Raw genomic sequence first — 21,385 nt, 5'->3', positions numbered from 1 at the left:
ATTTTTCCCTCATATGCTGAATTTAAACGTGACATTGCATCTTCCTTACCTTAACTTTAGGTGCCCGTGCCTTCATCTGCTTCTTTGCTCTTGCTGCCTTCACCATTATTGTTTAGTAACCATTCCTTCTCAGCATTCCACTATCTCATGTATTGTTTCAAATACTGCAATTTTACCGCCCCTTCCCCAATTATCTTTTGATGTATTATGTCCCCCATATGTACATCTTCTGTATGTATGCTCATTCTTTCCCACTTTCATGTGTGATTATTGCATTCTGGCCTTTGTCCTTTTTATCACTTTAACGTGTTGCTGCATACCATATGTATATATTACTTGTATTTTGCTTTAATCTGATGGTGCGCCAATATCAAGGATCCTACGGCCGTTCTTTTGCACATTAAACTCATTCATTCATTCATTCTTTTGCACAATTCGAAAGAAGAATCACAAATTGGTTTAGATTATATGGATTATAATGAGGGAAGAAGCGAACTCTGGGGTGTCTTTTAAGAACCCTAATACGAGTGAAACAAACGTTCTTGAGTGAAATACCGCGTTCTTATTTTTCTTCCTTCAGATTGAGGTAGAGTGCTGGCAGCCAATAACGCAGAATCCACAATTCAACTTACAGCAACATGCGTTGGAAGTGTGTCTTAACCAGGGAGTCGCTGGCAGCATTACCGCTGTACTGAGCTAATACTCCAACGAAGTAGTAAGCGTAATCACCAGGTTGGCTCTTTAGTTTCTCCTGCTGGCTGTCGAATTCCTGAAAATGATCTTTGATGTTTAACAGAACACTAGAAATCGCGTGCCCTTTCAATTAATTTCTTTCTTTTTCATTTAGCAATACCGTGAGCCGTGTCGGGCCATAACACCGCAGATAACAAGATCCCACATGTACATATCACGTCCCATAAGGGGTACATTACATTAAAGGAGGCTCAAGCTGGCTGTTTAACAAGTGCTTAGAAGCGTCACATAAACAACGAGAAATTAGCCGAGGCAGGCTACAACCATGGACGACCTGAGTTGTTTGATTAAGTGTCACATGCTTGTCGTACATAAGTGCCAGAGGTACAGATCACGTCTTCTAGCACTTTCGTGAAAGAAGAAACATCACTACACTAACAAATAAATCAGCAGGTATAATATTTTCACACGCACAAAAAACGAACATTTAAACTCATTTATCCTGCTCTGCTGTGGTTCCAACAAACACTGATAGACTGACCGCATTGATCTCCCCTTAGTGCGGTGTTATATAACGTTGTGCATCAGTGAACGCTATCTGAACGGTGCATGGACCCTATTTTCAACAAGTTTGTATACGCGCGCGTTTTATAAGAAACTATAACATTAACTCGGAAACTATAACATTAACGTCGCCAGTTTGGGATCAATTTAACCGAATTAGGAACAAATGGCATTCAGAGTTCGTCGCTGTCGTTCTGCAGTACCCCGCTAGTTGCACCCCCTAACACCCCTAAAATTTTGTGATGTTGTTTAATATTCCGTGAAAAGCATGCAAATATACCACCTTGCGGAGCCCCCCTCCCCCCCCCCCCCCCCCCAGGACGAAATTCTGGGTAAACCACTGGTTCGAAGTCATCAAGGCTGCCGTGTTGATGTCGCCTACGCTAATGACACCCCCACTTCACTTCAAACTGATGCCAGCAGAAGATGATTTGCAGCTGAGTTGCACCGGGTTTATTCAGAAAAACGAACGGTGGGAACAACGAATCGTCCCTTACGTATAGGTTAAGTCATGTTGGGATATGTTATTATTCTTCGGAATTGGAATGTTTGGCATTGGTGTGGGCAAATAAGAAGTTCCGGCCCTACCTATACGATCGACATTTGGTCGTGGTAACGGATAACCTTGCTGCGAAGTGCCTTAGAAGCGAAACGGAGCACTAAAATACGGCACAATTTTACTTCTTCCTGTGTACGAGTATTTTCGATCTAATGAGCATTGAATACAAGGTATGCCTTTTGAACATCATCCGCCACGGAACGCCACGTGCCGTACTCACATGTCGTAACACCCGCTTGAAGTCTCACGAGCTGACTTCATCGCTGCACGACAGTGCCGTGGGTAGCGCTTTCGCCTCCCGAAAAGCAAGGAGTGAAATGGAAAAGCCCCGCGGCGAGCCACGTGTTATAGTTTCGGTCGGAGGGTAGCAGAGCTTGGGAAACACTGTTGCATCGATAGTGCATGGAGATATAGCATTATGGCAGTCTATTAGCTCACTAAGCTATAAGTAAACTAGAGAGAGTAGAATTGAAGTGCCTATATACAAGTGGAAATTATACTAGTGGATTATACTACGATTACCTTACCTTCCTAAGGGCAACGATGGTGTCAATTTCATTCAGCTGAGCTCCACCTGATAGGGATACATACAGCACGATCTGGTGACGGACGCCACTTTTCCAGAGCTCTTCCGTCGCTTTTTTCCCATTAGGGCTCCGTAGAAGCTGCAATGCTGTACTCAGGCTGAAAACGAGATATTTTGCGGGTGTACACTCCAAAGGTCTCGGCCTCATACTGCGGAATGCCGCAGGCGTTTATTACCCAAGATGTGAAAACAATGCTTAGGGAGGCTATTTTGTAGATCTGCCACTGCGCCAGTGTTTCGCCAAGTGCTCTTTGTCGTCCCGGCAATTACGATTCCAGATGATGTCTGTCGTAAGGAAGTGAAGTTATATCTCAGCAAGAAAAGAAACACGTAAGAAATAGTCATAGAAAAAACTTCCGAAATTTCATAAGGGGATCATAAAAAAGATATTGGTGTAACATTTGTAGAAAACAATCTCCGGATAGAACGTTATCTGGCAGAGTAAACCAACCAATGCTTGTTCTGTTCAAGTTTTGTTAGCTTTCTTCGCGCACCACAATGGCTTAAGTGTACTATCGCAAATGTTTTATTGCTCGCAGAAGCAGACCTTCAACGGGTGCACTGATTACTTTGACCATTAATACAGGGACCCACCAAAGCCAAATGAGTTCGCCAGGTTGCAACTCTGTCCGTACACATTAGGAGGAGTTCTGAAAATGAGCGGATATACTACGCATAATGTGACTTACATAACATACGGCAATGCGTAGTCGACTGTACTGGTCGGCAACGAGGTGACATTTAACACGTCTCGAAACCCTGCCACATCTTTCAAATTATCCATCAGGAATAGTTTCACTCTGCGGTGGCTTACAGCTGCGCAATCGAATGTACAAAAAAGAATAATAATAATAACGACAGTCCGAGAAAGCACCCGCGGACGGCAGACACGATTCTTGCGTCACATGGAATTGTCCCCGTGTCTTTTTTTCTTTTGTTTATCTCTCTGTTGCTTTCTTATCAGCTCATGCGCCCCTTAGACGTGTTTAAATTGTGCGGCTGCACGTCACGAGTAACGCGGACCGGTCTCATAGTACGTCACGACGTCCCCTCGTTCTCCGATGCCCTCTTTTCACAAGAGATGATTTTTTAACGGTGTGCGGAACAGATATCTCGCGCGCGCTCTGTAGGTCACCTGTGCACGTCGTTCTTTCACGGGAGCTCCTTTTATTCGTTGCGGAACATACCGCAGCGAAAAAAGAACAGAAAAGGGGGCTCTCTGTGGTTCGTTAATACCATGCATTTGGCTCTCCAATACGCGAAACAGTTTTGCGAACTCGTAGCACAGGTTACGTCTAAGAACAAAGCCAACGTATTAGCAGAAACTTGCGACCAACAAAACAGAATTCACTACCACCTTAAAACGTATTAAGGACGTTTGCGTTTTGAATAATCCCACTTGTGTTCTGCGAAGCTCGCTTTTATTTCTTATGTGACCTCTTTCAGACTGCACTGGATATATTTGTATCGACGGAAGCGCCAAAAGCGAGACCTGTATAAAAGTAACGACTTTATTCTGCTTTATTTTATGCGAAAGCCACATTTTTCATATTTGTATGGCTTTTTTTTTACATTTTACGTTTGCGGAAGAGATTTGCTCTTCACTAGAATTCATCGTGATGCCGACCAGAGAATAGGCCAACCAAGCATCAATCACGTTGAACACAACCGTAGGAGGCAAGCAAGCTGGTGTGCCGAAATTGCAGTCACATGAGGTCAGTTCAGCATGAGGAGCAGTGAAAAACATACACTAAGGGACGGGACAGAAGCCACCAATGAACATCTATGTACAAAACGTGGCCCACTAAGTTTGGTGAGGTATTGTTTTCTATACCCACCTGTAATGATGCACACCCTTTTAGGTTCAGCCTCACAAGCAGCGCCGCTCCATGCTCTGCAGTTCCGACGGCACCCTGTCACGACTGATTCAGGTTTACCAACACTATATCTCGGAATTAAACGTGATGTGTCACAGCAACGTATCCTGCCTCCTCGAACGCGACAACTTTCTACAAGATTTGGAGGCGTTGTCTCATTTTGACAGCCGCGAGAGAGTCGCGTGATGTCTATCTCCCAACTATGTTCCTTTCTTTTCTACGCTGTTCACAATTTCTTGTAAGGGAAGAATAAGAAATGGAAGTGGAACCCTATTGTCATTGCCATGAACAAGGGAGCTGGTATGCATGATACAGCGGCTCTTTCTTCCGATTTAGTCGCGACTAAGGCACCACGTACAAACATTTATCTTCAGTACAACATCGCGCCCCCATTCACACACACTTTTACCTATCCCATTGGTGCACCGTACGATCAAGTATGTACTACGATGCAGCCATTGTGCATCGACAAAGCGCGTGTGTGCCTGTATCGATATGCCAACTAAGTCAGAAAAGTCATGGATAATTTATAGTACTACTATAAGAACTACCATAAGGGGCAGAATAGGTAGTGGCATGAACAAATTTCACGATGTCAGCATAACGGCGTCACTGATGTCGTGGTTTCTCCTGCAAATGGAGGACAGTGAGAATTGTAAATTTTGCTGCCAAACGCAGTGTTCTTATAAGGACAAACTGCTTACTCTCCTGAATGAGTTGCGAGGGCACAATTTTTTTAGAGTGCTTCTTTACTGAACCAATATCGTAATCTCGGTTCGTTTCGGTATGGATTTGGTATCGCTCGTATGTTCGGTATTATGTCGGTTCCGCTCCGCAACCGTCGGGTACGGTTCAGTTGAGGCAAGCCTGGCACATTTCGTTTATAAAATATGTTCTATGTGTGAGACAGGATTCATCCCTCTCATCCCCATACTAATCGTCATCATATTGAATGCGCTCTTCTTCGAAACCCAACAACCTGGTGGAGGTGCGAACGATTCCCCTTGCTTAGCTATATCTGCTAACTGTTGACTTCCCAGCTAAACTGGAACTTCGAAGTCGACGAATTGTACCGATGGCCAACGCTCCGCCGGCTGCTGCTGGTAATGCCAGAAACTCTAACTAGCCTGCGACCGCGCAGGCCTCTCCGCCTGCCCCAGGTCTCTCGCAGGCCCCTTCGGTGGTACGACAATGCGACCCGCCTACTTTCAATGGTATATCGACGGCCAAGACGTCGACGACTGGTTGGACGAATTTGACCGCGTATGTCGTCATAACAGGTGGGACCAGAACGGCAACGTCGCCTTTTATCTATCTGATGTCGCAAAGATGTCGTTTCTGAACCACGAAGTAGAATTTGCAGGACAATTTGCTGGTCGTCTGCTCGATCTTTTTGGCAGACCTGCGTTCCGGAAGATCGACGCAAAGCAGAAGATTTCTTCCCGTACTCAACAGCTTGAAGGATCATATATGTCCTACGTGGAAGATGTATTGTCACTTTGCAAACGTTCCAACCCTGACAAATCACACTTTCGTAGCGGCTCGTGTTCAACTCAACAAGGAGTACCACAATGGCTTTGCAGAAAATGAGATGCTGTGCCACATCGTATCGGCGAAAGGAGCGTCTGCTGGCCCAGAAAAAGTGAAGTCCCTGTCAAATTTCCCTAAACCATCGTCCCCTGAGGAACTACGCAGCTTTTTGGGACTCTCGTATTACTTACGCCGCTTTATTAAGGGATACGCTAACATTGCGGCCCCACTCACTGCCCTGCCTTCACAAGATGTACCGTTCCAATGGGGGCCCCGACTCGGAGTACGCGTTCGAGCACCTAAAAGCACTTCTCACTGCCGCCCCCCTTCTTCGACACTTTAATCCTTCGGCTCCAACTGAGCTACACACCGACGACAGCGGTACCGCTCTGGACGCCGTCCTTGCGCAAAGGCTTCCTGACGCACCCATGGAGCACGCCGTCGCCTTCGCAAGCCGGTTATTGAGTAAAGCAGAGAAGAATTACTCTGCCACGGAAAAAGAAGGCTTAGCAGTCATCTGGGCCATTGCGAAATTTCGTCCCTACCTCTACGGTCGCCACTTCTCCGTCGTGGCCGACCATCATGCTCTATCTTGGCTCTCCTCCTTGAAGTATTCCTGTGGACGTCTCGCGCGCTGGGCACTTGGCCTCCGAGCTTTTGAATACACCGTTCACTACAAAGCAAGAGGAACACTAACGCCCTTTCCCAATGCTCTCTCGAAGAATACAAATCTGGCGCAGCACTGTTCTATGAAGGCATAACGTGCATATCCAATCTCGAACCCCTACCTTTCCTTCCGAGCAGCTTAAAGATGAGGCAGTTTGTAACCTTATCCGCCATCTTGATGGAAGCCATCCGTCGACGGACAAAAAGTTCATCCAGAAAACCCGGCACTTCGCCTTGCTCGATGGTGAGTTGTACAAGAGGAACTATACGCCTGAGGGCTCTCGATTCTTGTTGGTAGTGCCCCGACATCTCCGGACCACAATATCCCGAAGCATGCATGACTAGCCTACCGCTGGACATCTGGGCGAGTTCGGCGCAAGTTCTTGTGGCCGTGCCTCTACAGAGCGGTGCATGGCTACGTGTCTTCGTGCCGGCCGTGGTAGCAAAGGAAGGCGGCGTCTGCTTCTCCAGCCCATCTTCATCCGTTACCACCTCTTGAGCTTGGAACGCGTAGGGATTGACCTCTTTGGACCTCTCCCATTGTCAGCCTCCGGAAACCGATGGATTGCCACTGCCATTGACTACTCTGTCCGGCACGTTATTGCCTCGACCCTCCCAACTGCCACAGCAACCGACATCGCAAACTGCTTAGCCATGGGGCGCCGAGGGTTCTTGGCTGCAAGCTTGCCGCACAGGTCGTCAACGAGGTCCTTACCAGCTACTCTGTCACACAACCATCTCACGTCTCCCTACCACCCTCAAACCAATGGGCTGAGAGAACGATTAACCACACCCTCGCAGATATGTAATCCTTCTACATATCACCCTGCCAAGACAACTGGGACGACCTGCTTCCTTTTCTCGTCTACGCATATAAAACAGCGACACAATCGACGACCCGATTTAGCACTTTCTACTCATTATACGGACAGGATCTGGTTCATACTGTCGACACCTTCTTCCCTTACGTTCCTGACATAGCCAACCCTGTGCTTGCGGATGCCACCTGCCGAAATGAAGAGTGCCGACAGATTGCCCAATGCCGGACCTTCGATGCCCAAGCCTCCGCCAAATGTCGCTTTGACGCGGCTCATGCAACCGTCGTGTACTCTCCCGGGCAGCTCGTTTCGCTCTGGGTTCCTTTACGGAAACCCGGGCTATCGTCCAAATTTCTATTCCGATACGTCGGACCATACAAGATCGTTCGCGCCTTCTCCGACGTTAGCTACGTCGTCGCACCCGTGGACATTCCTTCCGACCACCGCTGCAGGTCGACTGAAACGGCACACGTCTCGCGCATTAAGCCGTACATCCAACGCTCCGAAGAGACCCCAACGCCTCCACGCCTCCCGAGTGGGATAATGAAACACCCTCTCCCTCTTTCCTCCGAAATCTAAGTGTCTCATTCGCAGAATTCGCGGTCACCCGCTTGTCTACTCAACGTTACCACACCTCCTCCCAACGGCCGCCCTCCCGTCGGCGCGTTCCACTGCTTTACCGAACGGCTTTGCGGGAAGCAACCTTACAGGATTGCCCAATTACAGGATGTGAACACAATAGAAAATTGCGTTTGTGCTAATTAACAGCAAAATTGAATAAAATTTTAAGATGTCACCGTCTAACAAGTAAGAACATTTAGAGAACTCCTGGAAGTAAGAAAGGCAGTAGCAGAATATAAATCTAGCGCACGCAAGTCAATGTATTTTAATGCATTGCACCTATGGGGATTTCGTCAATTTTGGACAGGGCCCATATTCAGACCACGATTATTCGACAAAGAAAATATAATTTTTGAAATGTCATCGCCTATTTTGAGTCAGTACGTCCTCCGGGCCACATATCAAACACTACACAACGTGTGAGTGTAAACCCTGATGCGGCCCGGGCTTTCAAAGATGCGTTCCAGAACAGACTCCCTTCTTAGGCGTTGCAAGCCCTATGTTCTAGCATTATCGTCTTACGCATGCGTCGAAACTCGGACGGAGATCGAAAGGCGAAGGGCATTTCCCTCTAGGATCTTTAAAGGGCTCACCCAGGGTGCAACAGGGGAACGAAACGCGGGTCCGATACTCTGTGTTGTTGATTAAAAATATACAGATGAAATAATTATAATATGACATCTCTGATATCAATTTTATAAGAAGTGTTATTACGAACCAAAGTTCATCAAAATGTCATTTCGGCGTCTGTGACGGCCGGCTGGACGAGGATTTGAGCAAACGCGCCGACAGGGTGTGCAACAGGGGAGCGTGACCTGGGTCCGACACTCTGGGATATTAGTTAATAATATTATACAGACTAAATAATCAGCTTACCTAAGACGTGACATTTGCTCGCCTGTTCGATTTTACCATGAGCCCACCCTGACAGTTTCATAATTCATTTTCATCCCTTCCACTGTGTCGCCGTATAACGAATAATAACTTGTTACGTTCCTCAAATAATTTTTTTTAACTTTTTATCAGCCAATGCATCTTTCAACAGCTGCTATAAAACCAGCTTCAGTCTTCATTCGATGAGGGTAATCGGAATTGTTCGGTTATAACTAGGCTTCCGCGTTTTTGGCTTTAATCGAAAAACATCGAATACATTCCGCGAACCATGACGGGAATTGGTGCACATGCCCAGCATCAGATTCCCACAAGCCAAGCAGGCTTTCCTTTATAACTCTCCTTTTCTTGGTATTTGCTATGGTTGGATGACCTGCGACCACATTAAATGTTCCAGGGTCAATCCTTTTGTCGGGGATCGGGTACGCTGGTCGAAATCCTTTTGCTACTGTAGGTGCCACAACGCGCTTGTGAACCTTTTAAGGACGTGACGTCAAGTAGAATCTCGGTCACTGCCCTTTAGTTGTTTAGTGGAGAGGTTACGATGGTACATGTGTGATGCACCCGCCTGCTCGCGTTGCATCCGCATTAATGTTTACACAACCAAAACGGGTGGGCCCACGCTAAGGCGAGGAAAAACGAGACGAGACGCTTTACAGTATTAGCATCTTTACTTTCCTAGCTGTACAACATCGCATCATGTGGGACAGGCTCACCCTTTCGACGTGGCTTGCAGGCTGTTCTGGCTGACAGGCCTTCGTTGACGACGGCACCCTGGGCGATGGTCTCAGGCGCACCACGTTGGTGTTCAGTTCAGATCCGGGGACGCAAACATGTCGGCTGTGACGCAGGGCCTGGTCGGCGTTGTTCCGGGAGGCGGTTAGTGTCAACCGGCGAACAGGCGATCTCAGAGCTCCCAATCGTCAGGAGACGTTTTCTCTTTCGGTGTCGGGTCTCCCCTGTCCACCGTCAAAGCTCCTCCTTAACGCGAAGGCTCTGTCCCTTTGTTTCTCGTTCGCCTGCTTGTTTCCCTTCGAACACCCCGCACATATGGTTTTCATTCGGCTCGAAGTACGCGCCCCTTTGATGCCGCCGTCAGGTGCCACCGTGTCGCCGGAGGTGATGGGGTCCTCTAATTGCTCCCAGACGCGGAGCCTTGTCGCGTCGCTTGCTCCTTTGTACGTCACCTGGTCTGCATTACCTGACCCACCCAGCATATTGTTCATGTCCCACGTTCACCAGAAGGGTCCGTCACATCCGCTCAATCTCGGAGAAGAATTGTGTTACACTAAACAAAATTCGCTTGTCTTTCGCCACTCAAAGATCACCACACAATTGGAGCACAGCCGAAGGTGCCCATACACACTTTGCGATGTTTTGCACGAGTGCAGTGTCACTCTTCTTACAAAAATACTATTATGGCACTGTCCCGTAGTTATCCGGACTTGATTACGCACACAAAAGGAAAACGTTGCCAACCTTGGCACTGGACCGCGACTCCGCAGTGCATATCCTGCGGTTTGTATAGCTACGCTAGAAGACGTGCGTGGGGCATGTTGCACCTCGAAGCTCAGGGCTTCTTCTAACAGAGCCTGCTCTAGTATCTCCGAGGAGATGTCAGGGTAAGGGCAGTGATGAAAGGTAGGCGAGATCACGGGCATAGAACACCGAGGAGGTGGATTGTCGGCCACAGTGGAATCCACTTTTTGATCTTTATCGAAAGGATCATGAGCGAGCTTGAGTCTATCGGCGTGCACTGTCTTGTCCTCGCCCCGCTTCACGTCCCGAATTTTGAAGGTTACTTCAGACAGCCTTTCAATGATGCGAAATGGTCCGCTCCACTTCGGCGCCAATTTGCTGCTCAGTCCCGCCGTTCCTGCCTCTATTCGCAGAAACACCCGATCACCCGGTCTGTAGCTTATGTCACCAGCTTTCTTGTCGTGACGTACTTTCCTACGGCTAGTGGCCTCCGTGAGCGCCGCGGCTGCGACTTTGTGCGCTATTGACATGCGTTGTACGAGCTCTTCCCTGTAGTTTTCGAGGGTACCGTAGTTAATCCTCGTAGCCTGAAAAGCCGCCCCCGGCACCACGGCTTCCCTCCCGTGAAGTAGGAAGAAAGGATTTTCCCTTGTGCCTTCATGAGGAGTCGTCGTATTATACATGAAAAGTGCGAAGGGAAGCCAAAGGTCCCAGTCCCTTTGGTCGCGCGAGACGTAGTGGGAGAGCATCTTAATCACTGTCTGGTTAAGACGCTCGACCGCTCCATTACACTGGGGGTGGTAAGCTGTCGTCTGGAGTTTCTTCACGCCCAGGAGTGCATACACCTCGCTCATTATTTTTCCTGTGAAATTGCCACCTTGGTCTGTCAACAGCTGTCTAATCACTCCGTGACGCAAAACGACTCCTTCGACAAATACTCGAGCCACGGTTTCAGCCCTCTGATCCGGCATCGGGAAAGCCTCCGCGTAGCGTGTCAAATGGTCCACGAAGACCAAAATGTATTTGTTTCCCGATGTAGTTACTGGCAGAGGACCCACAATATCCATAGCGGCCCGTTCAAAGGGGTAACGCAGCTCCTGAAAGATTTGCATACGTGCTCGCTTACGCGCGCTGTTGTCCTTTCTACAGCCGCATGATTCACATGCTCGGACATAACGGTTGATGTCACCCCTCATGCCCGCCCAGAAGTATTCTCTACTCACTTTCCTTATCATTTTCTTTACTCCTGGGTGCCCTGCGCATGGAGCGTCGTGGTAGGAACGTAAAATTTCCCCTATCATGGACCTCGGCGCGACGAAGCGACCACGTGTTCCGCCCTTGCGGTCCTCCCTGCGCAAGATGCCTCCTTGGTCGAGGTGAAAGTTACCAGATATCCCATCGGCTGACTTTTCGCATTGTTCAATTATAGTGCACAAAGCGTCATCGCGTCTTTGTTCCTCCTTTAGCCGCGCCTCCTCTGCTGAGGGAACGAAAATATCGGTATGACGTACAATAATCCGGCTTAATGCGTCGGCGTTCTGGTTTTTCGCGCCAGCCTTATGAACGATCTTGAAATCGTATTCCTGTAATAGCAGGTTCCAACGCGCCATCCGAGAGCTGGGGTCTCGTGCGTTCATTAGCCATTTCAGCGGCTGACAATCGGTGACGATTGTGAAGTGGCGCCCATACAGGTAGCAGCGGAAGTGACGTACGGCCCAAACAGCAGCTAAACATTCCTGCTCCGTAGCGCCGTAATTTTGTTCGGCCCCGTTTAGCTGTCGCCTGGCATATGCAACGGGATGCTCCTCGCCATCAAAAACCTGAGACAGAATCGCCCCGGCCGCGTACTTGGAAGCATCGGTCGTCAATATAAAGGGCTTTGAAAAATCAGGGAAACGTAGCACTGGAGCTTCCACCAATCTTTGTTTCAACGTGTTAAACGCCTCTTCTGCTTCTTCTCCCCAAAAGAAGGGCTTCTTTGTGGTCAACTGCGTAAGCGGTCGAGGAATTTCCGCGAATCGTTCAATGTGTCGTCGATAATAAGTCAATAGTCCGAGAAATTGCGTGATCGTGGTTTTGTCCGTGGGCCTCGGAAATTCCCTTACACATTTAACCTTATCTGGGTCCGGCTTAACACCTTCTGCCGACACAATGTGTCCTAAGTACTTAACATCTGACTTCAGAAACTGACATTTGGATGGTTTCCATTTGAGACCTGCAGCCTTCAGCCTGTTCAGGATTTCCTCAACATCCCTTATATGATCCTCGAACGATGCACTGTAAATGATAATGTCATCGAGATAAACATAACACGATTTCCCGAGGAGGCCAGCGAGCACTACGTCCGCGGTTCTCTGCCATACCGACGCGCTATTAACTAATCCCATGGGCATCCTTTTCCATTGGTAGTGACCAGAAGGGGTGTTGAAGGCCATTTTTTATTTGTCCCCCTCATCCATTTCCAGCTGCCAGTAACCGGAAGTCATGTCTACCACTGTGAAAAACTTCGCGTTTCCAAGCTGTGACAGTGTTTCTTGGATATTTGGAAGGGGGTAAGGGTCTACTTTAGTGACTTTGTTTAGATCTCTAAAGTCAACTACAAAACGATAGGATCCGTCCGGTTTTTGTACAAGTAACGCAGGGGCTCCCCACGGTGTAGTAGAGTGTTCTATCACCTCGTTCTGGAGCAATTCGTCTACCTGTCTGTCCATTTCATCACGTTTTGCATATGGTATACGATACGCTTTACGGTGTACGGGACGGTCGTCGGTGGTCGAAATTCGGTGTTTTACCGCGCTGCAATGTCCGATATCCGTCGCACTCCACGAGAAAGCCTCCCCGTAAGCCTTGATAAGGTCCGTGAGCCTCCGACGCCTAAGCTCGGGAATGTGTGCGAGATCAAACTTGCTAGCAATATCTACCTCGCTGACCGCGTTGCAATCAGAATCCCGTGAAACCGGCGGCTCAGCGACCTCTACGTCAGCTAGAGTACCCATCATCTTTCCCTTTGGGAGTTTGATTTCCTGCAACGTGGCATTCACTACTCGTATAGGAGCAACTCCGCCCTTATGTAGTTTAACAAGAGCTGGGGCCACAACAACGCCGGAGGTTAGTGCTACGTCGGAAGTATCTACAATCGCGAGCTGACCCTCCCTTGTCGGCGTTACGACTCTTCCCGTCACAATCGACTCGGTCATAGGCGGAAGGTGACACGTTCTAACCAGGCGCACCTGAGCTGTAGTTTCTGAGACAGGCCTGATTTCCGTCGCATCCGGTTCCCCGTATCGCGTCCAATTGACTATGGGCATTTGCTCACTTCCTATTTTTAAGACGCCTTTGCTTAACAATAAATCTGCTCCCTGTTCGCGGAGGATATCCTGTCCAATGAGACATTCAGTGGGAAAGGAAATTTGGTCGTCGCATACGAAACAGTGAGGTCTGAGACTGCTGTCGCCCAAACGAAGCGGGACCCGATAGCAGCCGACAGTCCTGAGTTTATCTCCTGTTATGCCTATTAAAGTACGGCCACCGTTCACCGCATGGTACTTTTCCCTCCATCTTTTGTCTACTCTTTCGAGAGCGCTTTCTTTGATAAGGCTGACTTTCGAGCCCGTGTCGATGAGACATCTCATCTTAACCCCCCTATATGACATTCCACAATGGGGCTCGTCTCTCCGCAGAAATTAACAACAATTGTCTCGGATTCCCCTCCGTTGCGGATACCCGGAAGGGATGCGACTAGTTTCCCGGATGAGCGCCTCGCTTGTTAGTACCTCCGTGATGCTCTTCCTCCCGTGACTCCATCTCACGACCCTCGGTCACCCGTCCCCTATACCGCTGCGGGCAGTTGCGGGCGAAATGTCCCTTTTGGCCGCAAGTGTAACATTCTCCACGGCTTCGCCGAAGAGTGGAACGTGCCGGCATATCGCGGTTCTGGAGCGCGAGCGAAGCTTCGAGCATTCTTTCCAGTCGATCAAGTCGCAACTTAACGTCCTCCGTTTCGCTGTTTTCGATTCGGCGTACTACAGTTTGACAGTCCGCTACGGTTCTTTCGTGCGTCTCCTCTTTCACCGCTATTTCTACCGCGGTCTCGAAGCTTTCCGGGTCGCGGGATAGTGTAAAGCGTCGCACAGGATCCTTTAATCCTTTCAAAAAATGCGTTAGCAACTGCCCAGCTAACAGTTGCCGTGCAATTTTCGTTTTCTGCTCGGCGCCCTCTCCCACGTACTCTTCCAAAGTTGCGTTGCCAAGGCAGCGAAGCCTGGACGCAAAAGACCGCACATCCTCCTCAGCGCTCTGTTTTGCCGACATGAATTTCTGTAATTTCACATGTACAGGCTCAGTATCGAAGCGCCTCTTAGCAAGGGATTTGAACTCTGCGAAAGATTTTGCCTGACTGACCTCTTCCTCTTGCCACGCAAACCCATATGCAGCTCCTACCATTTTGCAACGAGCGATGCCTATGAGTTGGCTATCTTGCCAACCTCCCATTTTGCCAACCTGCTCCAGAATACGTAGGAAATCTGCCAAGCTTGGCCCCAAATTATCTCCCGTAAATGCGGGAACCATGCCACCTAGTGCTAACACACCTGCGCCTACATTATTCGGGGTAACCACGGGCTGTGCCATAGCGAATCGTTTTTCCTCTCGTGAGAGGGTACACTGGTCTCACACTTTTCCTCAGCGATTTCTCACACAGGGATCCCACCGCTGCCACCACTTTAATGTGATGCACCCGCCTGCTCGCGTTGCATCCACATTAATGTTTACACAACCAAAACGGGTGGGCCCACGCTGAGGCGAGGAAAAACGAGACGAGACCGCTTTACAGTATTAGCATCTTTACTTTCCTAGCTGTACAACATCGCATCATGTGGGACAGGCTCACCCTTTCGACGTGGCTTGCAGGTTGTTCTGGCTGACAGGCCTTCGTTGACGACGGCACCCTGGGCGATGGTCTCGGGCGCACCACGTTGGTGTTCAGTTCAGATCCGGGGACGCAGACATGTCGGCTGTGACGCAGGGCCTGGTCGACGTTGTGCCGGGAGGCGGTTAGTGTCAACCGGCGAACAGGCGATCTCAGAGCTCCCAGTCGTCAGGAGATGTTTCCTCGTTCGTTGTCGGGTCTCCCCTGTCCACCGTCAAAGCTCCTCCTTAACGCGAAGGCTCTGTCCCTTTGTTTCACGTTCGCCTGCTTGTTTCCCTTCGAACACCCCGCACATATGGTTTTCATTCGGCTCGAAGTACGCGCCCCTTTGATGCCACCGACAGGTGCCACCGTGTCGCCGGAGGTGATGGGGTCCTCTAATTGCTCCCAGACGCGGAGCCTTGTCGCGTCGCTTGCTCCTTTGTACGTCACCTGGTCTGCATTACCTGACCCACCCAGCATATTGTTCATGTCCCACGTTCACCAGAAGGGTTCGTCACACATGCACCTCTACTTTCCACGTACGGCGGTCCTGTCTTTCCGCGGTACCCGAGATGGAAGAAAAAGGAAGAGGGCGTCGAACTACATTTGTGAAAATCAAGATTTTGAACTCTCAGGCAAGGAATATGTGTTCGTATGCAAGTATTGTCGCGTGACAGTTTATGTGGGCTGCGGGAGAGGTGTGGCGTGCAGTCGCGGCACAAGAGTCCTCGTAAGGAACAAGGTGAGCAAACGCCTTCCGGTCATTTCTTACAGCACTTACAGAAGTCGCGAACTAAAGAGCTCGCAGCAATGTCTGAGAAGAACCTCAGCAAGTACGCCTGCATTTATTACATTAAGCTAAATTGAGTTGTGCTTTCGTTGGTTTCCTAAATGCGCCAGCACCTCACTGTGGATCAATAAAATTTCTTTTGCGATGTCACAAAACTGGTAATTCGCATTGGTTGTTGTTATTTAGTCTGCGTTAGACGCGCGCGGCACTGAAATTACCTTGTAATTGCTATTTGCCGATAACTGTCTGTTAAACCATGTACACCCAATGAAAAACATAGAAAAACATAAGCCGAATCCGCCCAAAAATAAACATCGAAAACGCGGAACCCCTGTTATAACAGACGATAATGACTTCCATAACGCAAGATATGACAATCTTTGATGATGTCAGTCATTTTAGCCCTATATAGCCATGGCCACAGCTCGCTTTTCTTCGTTGTTTGGAGGTATTGAACCGAAATTGTGTAGTCGGCATTTTGTGTGGTCTGATTTTCCAAGAAAAAAAGAAAAAAGGGAGCAAAAACCTTGTAGTGCTCGCTATCTGTACAGAAGAACACCTCGCATCAGACCCGCTCCCTGAGGTATGAAGTATAAAATACCTTTCCGAGGTTCACCGACCAGGAATATACGGATAATCTTCCTAGCGTCTCACCTTATATATATGTATATATATTATGTAGCTGTTAAAGCATTAAAAAAAATGAAGTAAGGTTCACGCCACAAAGTTTTCACGAAATGACCACAGGGCTTATTTTTTTTTATACCGCACTATTTTTATACACTTGTCCGTCACGCAGAATTTTCACTAGTTAAATCAGGCTGCTTCGCAACTTTTAAAGATACCTTTTGAGGTAAATGAACGACCAATAAATGCCCTGAACTCCTGCTCAGCTTTTATTGATATATCCCATTACCAGCTGAGCCCTATCGTGCTTCTATGCTTGTACACATGTTTCAATTATTTTAATATTAAGGAGCTTCAGTCATGCGCGCGGTTGAAAACATAATGATCCCCTAAGCCACAACAAAGTGTGTTCTCCTACAACAAACCTTCCATACTGTGCCACCAACCAAACACGACACATAACAATTTTGAACAACTCAGGGAAAAGAGGTACCGGCGCCCCTGCCTCGGCTGGTCGTGCCCTTTGGTCTCTCTTAGCCATTTCTCCTTGTTTACGACACTAGCGAAAACGACAGGCACGCAAAAAGCTTGGTGAGCATTTTTACGCCTTGAGCATTTGGACGGTGAGCAACTACCCACTGAGCAATTGTCCGGGATCCGGTGCCGCTCTGAGACTGCCACATTGATAATTATACCACCTTTGTCGCGTGATCGAACGTTATCTGAGAGGTGTTAGAGATGTCATAAATTAATATAGTTGTCTGTGTATTTTAAACTGACGTGCGAATCCTTGAAAACCGTGGTTGATTTCACTGTTCTACTGTGGAAGTGTGATTGAGGTTCTAGTACAAAGGCATGGCTCCTTCTATGTTACACAATATAATAGAGCAAATCGCAAAGTGCCACTGGCATGGTGGTTGTCACTGGTAGCATGTGACGATGCATTTTGTATTTACAGCATTTTAAATATACCTCCACGACGTGGTGGACCCCGCCCACTTCTGGAATTCATTCACCCTGATTTTAATGTTCTTTGTGTTTTTTTCTTCTCTGCGCTAGCCAGCTAGTAAGTAAATTAGACGCAACAAAGTTTTATTACACTTATATGTGTAATGCACAAGGTGCAGACAATTGCATTTATACACATGCTGTATGGGATTTGTGCTTTTCGCAAGTTATTGCTAATGCATGGCTGTACTTCAAATATAAATAATGTGGACAGAATTTGATGGTTGGATTCTTCTGTGATGTACACTACCTAAAATTTTCCACAGTCCTCCCACGTGACAGAGGTTGTAGCTCAGTTCCCCGTCCAAACTCCCAATGAAGGGAGAACAGGATGCACGAACAATGCCATTCTTAGGTTGAACACGACAACGGAGGAATGTCTGACTCGCCGGGAGAAGCAATGCCACGAGTGAATTGGGGTCGGTTGAAATGAGCCGGTTGTTTCTTGCCAAAGGAACCGGGGACGGGGAACTTGAGGGAAAATGAGGGAATTGTGCACCCCGCTGGACAGTTTGCTCCAGAACGACAAAAAGGAAGCAGCAACCTTCTTCCCAAGTCTGATGGGCGTACTCAAGAGGCCCTACCAGGCGGGGAGCAACTCCGATTCACGATTTTCTCGATCCTAGTTTGCGGCACGCTCGCTGTGCCTTATCACGCCGTTCGCCTCCCTCTCCGAAATAATCCCCATTGTGCACGATCGAGGTCACGAGCTTCGTTGTTGTAAGTGTTCTCACCAATTTCATGTGAAGTGTGTTGATGCATTAGCTTCCAAACTTGATGAATTGTGTTCTGGAACGGCTTCGTTCACGTGTGATGACTGCTCTGCGCGTGCTGATGTTGATAGGGACGGTAGGCCTAACTCTGCCGTGCATCCTCGTGGATCTTCCACCGACTGCGAGCTTCTTTCCGCTGTGCTTGAGTTGCAAAAACAAGTATCGCTTCTCACGGAAGAAGTTATCGCATTGCGCGAAGAAAACCGCAGCCTAAAGAAAATCGTGAGAGAAGGCTTTGCGGGTAACACTATCCAAATGAATGGAATGCGCCGTGAAATCGGACATCTTAAACCCAACGTGCGACCGGTTTCGTCTAGTGTTCCCACGAATGAATGTGTGCTGCCAAAACAACAGCCATCTTACCCTGATAACATGCACCCTGTGCCTGATGCCCCTGGCCAAGCATGGAACGGACGTCCACCAGCCATGCGCCCTACCTCAGCTCCCTTGGCTAGCCTATCGCCATTGCAGCATCCTTCCCCGCCGACCTCAAATGGTCTCCCAGCCCTCCATTTTGCAATGAACTCTTTACGCCGTCCAGAACGGAAAGAGGTCACCCGTGGAACTTCAACTGCGTCCCATCTCAAGGCTGTGTCATCCACTGTTGCCAAGAAGAGCAAGGCGCTCTTTGTGACACGCCTTTGTCCCTCTACCTGCCCCGAAGACATAATCTCTTTCTTGCGGGGCAATGCCATTGAATTGCCGGTATCTACTAAACTGCACGGAGCCCTGCCTATGCTTCCTTTCACATTTGTTGCCAAGATAGTGATTTTGAAAAATTGATGGATGCGAATCTGTGGCCTGAAGACTGTTTATTCCGCGAATTCAGTGGTCACTTGCGCCCCCATATGATCTTTGCAAGTGATGACGTAGGGCAACGTGTAGCCTCCGCACAATAGTTTGTTTGTATCTTTCAGGTGAAAATGGGCTCACTTCCGCATAATCAATTGGACGTTACTCAGTGTAGCGTTTATTATCAGAATGTACGGGGTCTTAGGACAAAAGATGTAGTGTGTTTTAATGAAGTGATTGAATGCTGTTTTGATGTCATATGTTTCACTGAAACATGGTTGTGGCCAGGTATACCCAGTTCCTCTTTTTTTCCTTCGTCTTATACTGTTCATAGGTCCAATCGCTGTCAAACTCAAAATGAGAGGGGTGGTGGTTCGCTTATTGCTGTTCGGTCTCATTTCAATGTATCTCGTCGCTCTGATCTGGAACTTGTACCGGAATGTGTTTGGCTTGAATGTTGCTTTCGTGATAACGACAAAATCTTAATAGGTGTGCATTATTTTTCTCCAGGTTCTAATGTAACTGTTATTGAAAACTATTTACTCGCAATAGGGCAGAAGCTTATGAATGTTAATTCCAAAGTTCTAATTCTTGGTGACTTTAATGCTCCTGGTGTTGACTTCATTAATGACAGAGTGACACGTAATTGTTATGCGTTTCATCTGGGTAATGTTCTTGATTTCGCGCGCTTTCATCAACTAGCTCAGTTGAACAACATACCTAACAAGGATGGTAATTTTGTAGACTTGTGTTTTTCAAAGTTTGATGTTTCTTGAGTGTTCAGTTTCGCCCATTGTTCCGGTTGACACTTACCATCCTCCCCTCTCTCTTCTGTTCTTGTGTGCGCGCGTACATTCATTATCATCTACCCCTCGACTCGATCTGCGTTGGGGAGATTATGTTGGTCTGTATCATCATTTTGCGGCATGCGATTTCTCCTTTGTGTATAAATGTATTGATCCTGATGATGCAGTGTTGAATTTCACCAACATCATTAGAAATGCTATTTCTGAGTTTGTCCCATATACCATACCACGTCGGCGCAAATACCCAATTTGGTTTTCCGCTCTCACACGCAGTTATCTTAGCTAAAAGAGATATTTTCATAGAAGATTTAAGAAATTTGGAAGGGCGTCTGACTATGAACAATTTGCTGTTTTTCGGCGGCTCTTCAAAAAGTCTGCTGACTCAGACCGTAATGCGTATTTGGAAGGGATTTAAGAAGACGTAAAAAGCAATCCTCGTAATTTTTGGACCTGGCATAAACAATGTAAGCGTGAGAATGCTAGCACTATGTCTCTGTTTGACGGTAATGTGATGCAATGCAATCCGCCTGTCGTGGCAAATATCTTTGCGTCACACTTATCATCTGTGTTTGATGACTCGGCCAGCACAGATTCTGCCTTTTCTTTTACGCGAATGCAAGGTGATCATCTGTCCTCGTTTGTTATTACTGAGAATGATGTCCACAATTCATTTCGTAAACTAAGGCCCACAACAACACCGGGACCAGACGGTATCCCCGCTATTTTCCTTAAAGTTTATCGCGACATCCTTTCGCCTGTGCTCGTATTTATATTTAATCTTTCTCTTAAACGAAATACTTTTCCACAACCGTGGAAGTCTTCCCTGGTCATTCCTGTCCATAAATCGGGCAGCCATGACATTGTTACTAATTAATATTATTAGTAATAATAATATAGTAAATATAGTATTATATTAAATTCTAATAACATTATTTATATTAATCTGTCCTCGTTCTTTAAGTGCAAAATTGCAGACAGTCAGCATGGCTTTATGTCTGGGAGATCAACAGTCAGAAATCTTCATTCATGTCAGTCTGTTCCCCAGCGGTTCTTTGTCGTGGTCAAATGGATGTAATCTGTTTTGACGTCTCGAAAGCATTTGACTTAATGAGCCATGATCTGCTCCTTCATAAGCTTGGTTTATATGGTGTTTCTGACTCTCTTGTATGTTTCTTTGCCTCGTACTTACGGCATCGCTTATACTCTGTTGTGTGTGTCCGGATCCTACTCTGATACCTATGTTTCCACGTCTGGTGTACCCCATGGGTCAAATCTCGGACCTCTACTGTTTAATATTTTTATTAATGATCTTGTATCTTGTGTTAAACATTCCACCATGCTACAGTATGCTGATGACTTTAAAATAATGAAAAGCATAACCTCGCCTTCTGATTGC

General features: G+C 47.6%; 1 protein-coding gene across 1 annotated transcript in view; it reads right to left on the bottom strand.

Moving 5' to 3' along the window:
• Positions 1-632: 632 nt before the first annotated feature.
• LOC135376909 (uncharacterized) overlaps positions 633-21,385 on the bottom strand; it is a gene marked incomplete at its 3' end in the record, with an annotated part of 59,893 nt that continues 39,140 nt past the window's right edge. The window contains exons 4-5 of the mRNA XM_064609343.1: positions 2,344-2,500; positions 633-769 (exon numbers count right to left, since the gene is read on the bottom strand). Coding sequence (XP_064465413.1) covers positions 633-769; positions 2,344-2,500 — 294 coding nt within the window. The remainder of the gene's footprint in view (positions 770-2,343; positions 2,501-21,385) is intronic.

Source organism: Ornithodoros turicata, unplaced genomic scaffold (assembly GCF_037126465.1).
Source record: "Ornithodoros turicata isolate Travis unplaced genomic scaffold, ASM3712646v1 ctg00001366.1, whole genome shotgun sequence".
NCBI classification, from domain to species: Eukaryota; Metazoa; Arthropoda; class Arachnida; order Ixodida; family Argasidae; genus Ornithodoros; species Ornithodoros turicata.
The sequence above is the reverse complement of the archived record's forward strand: the minus strand, read 5'-3'. Positions and strand labels throughout refer to the sequence as shown.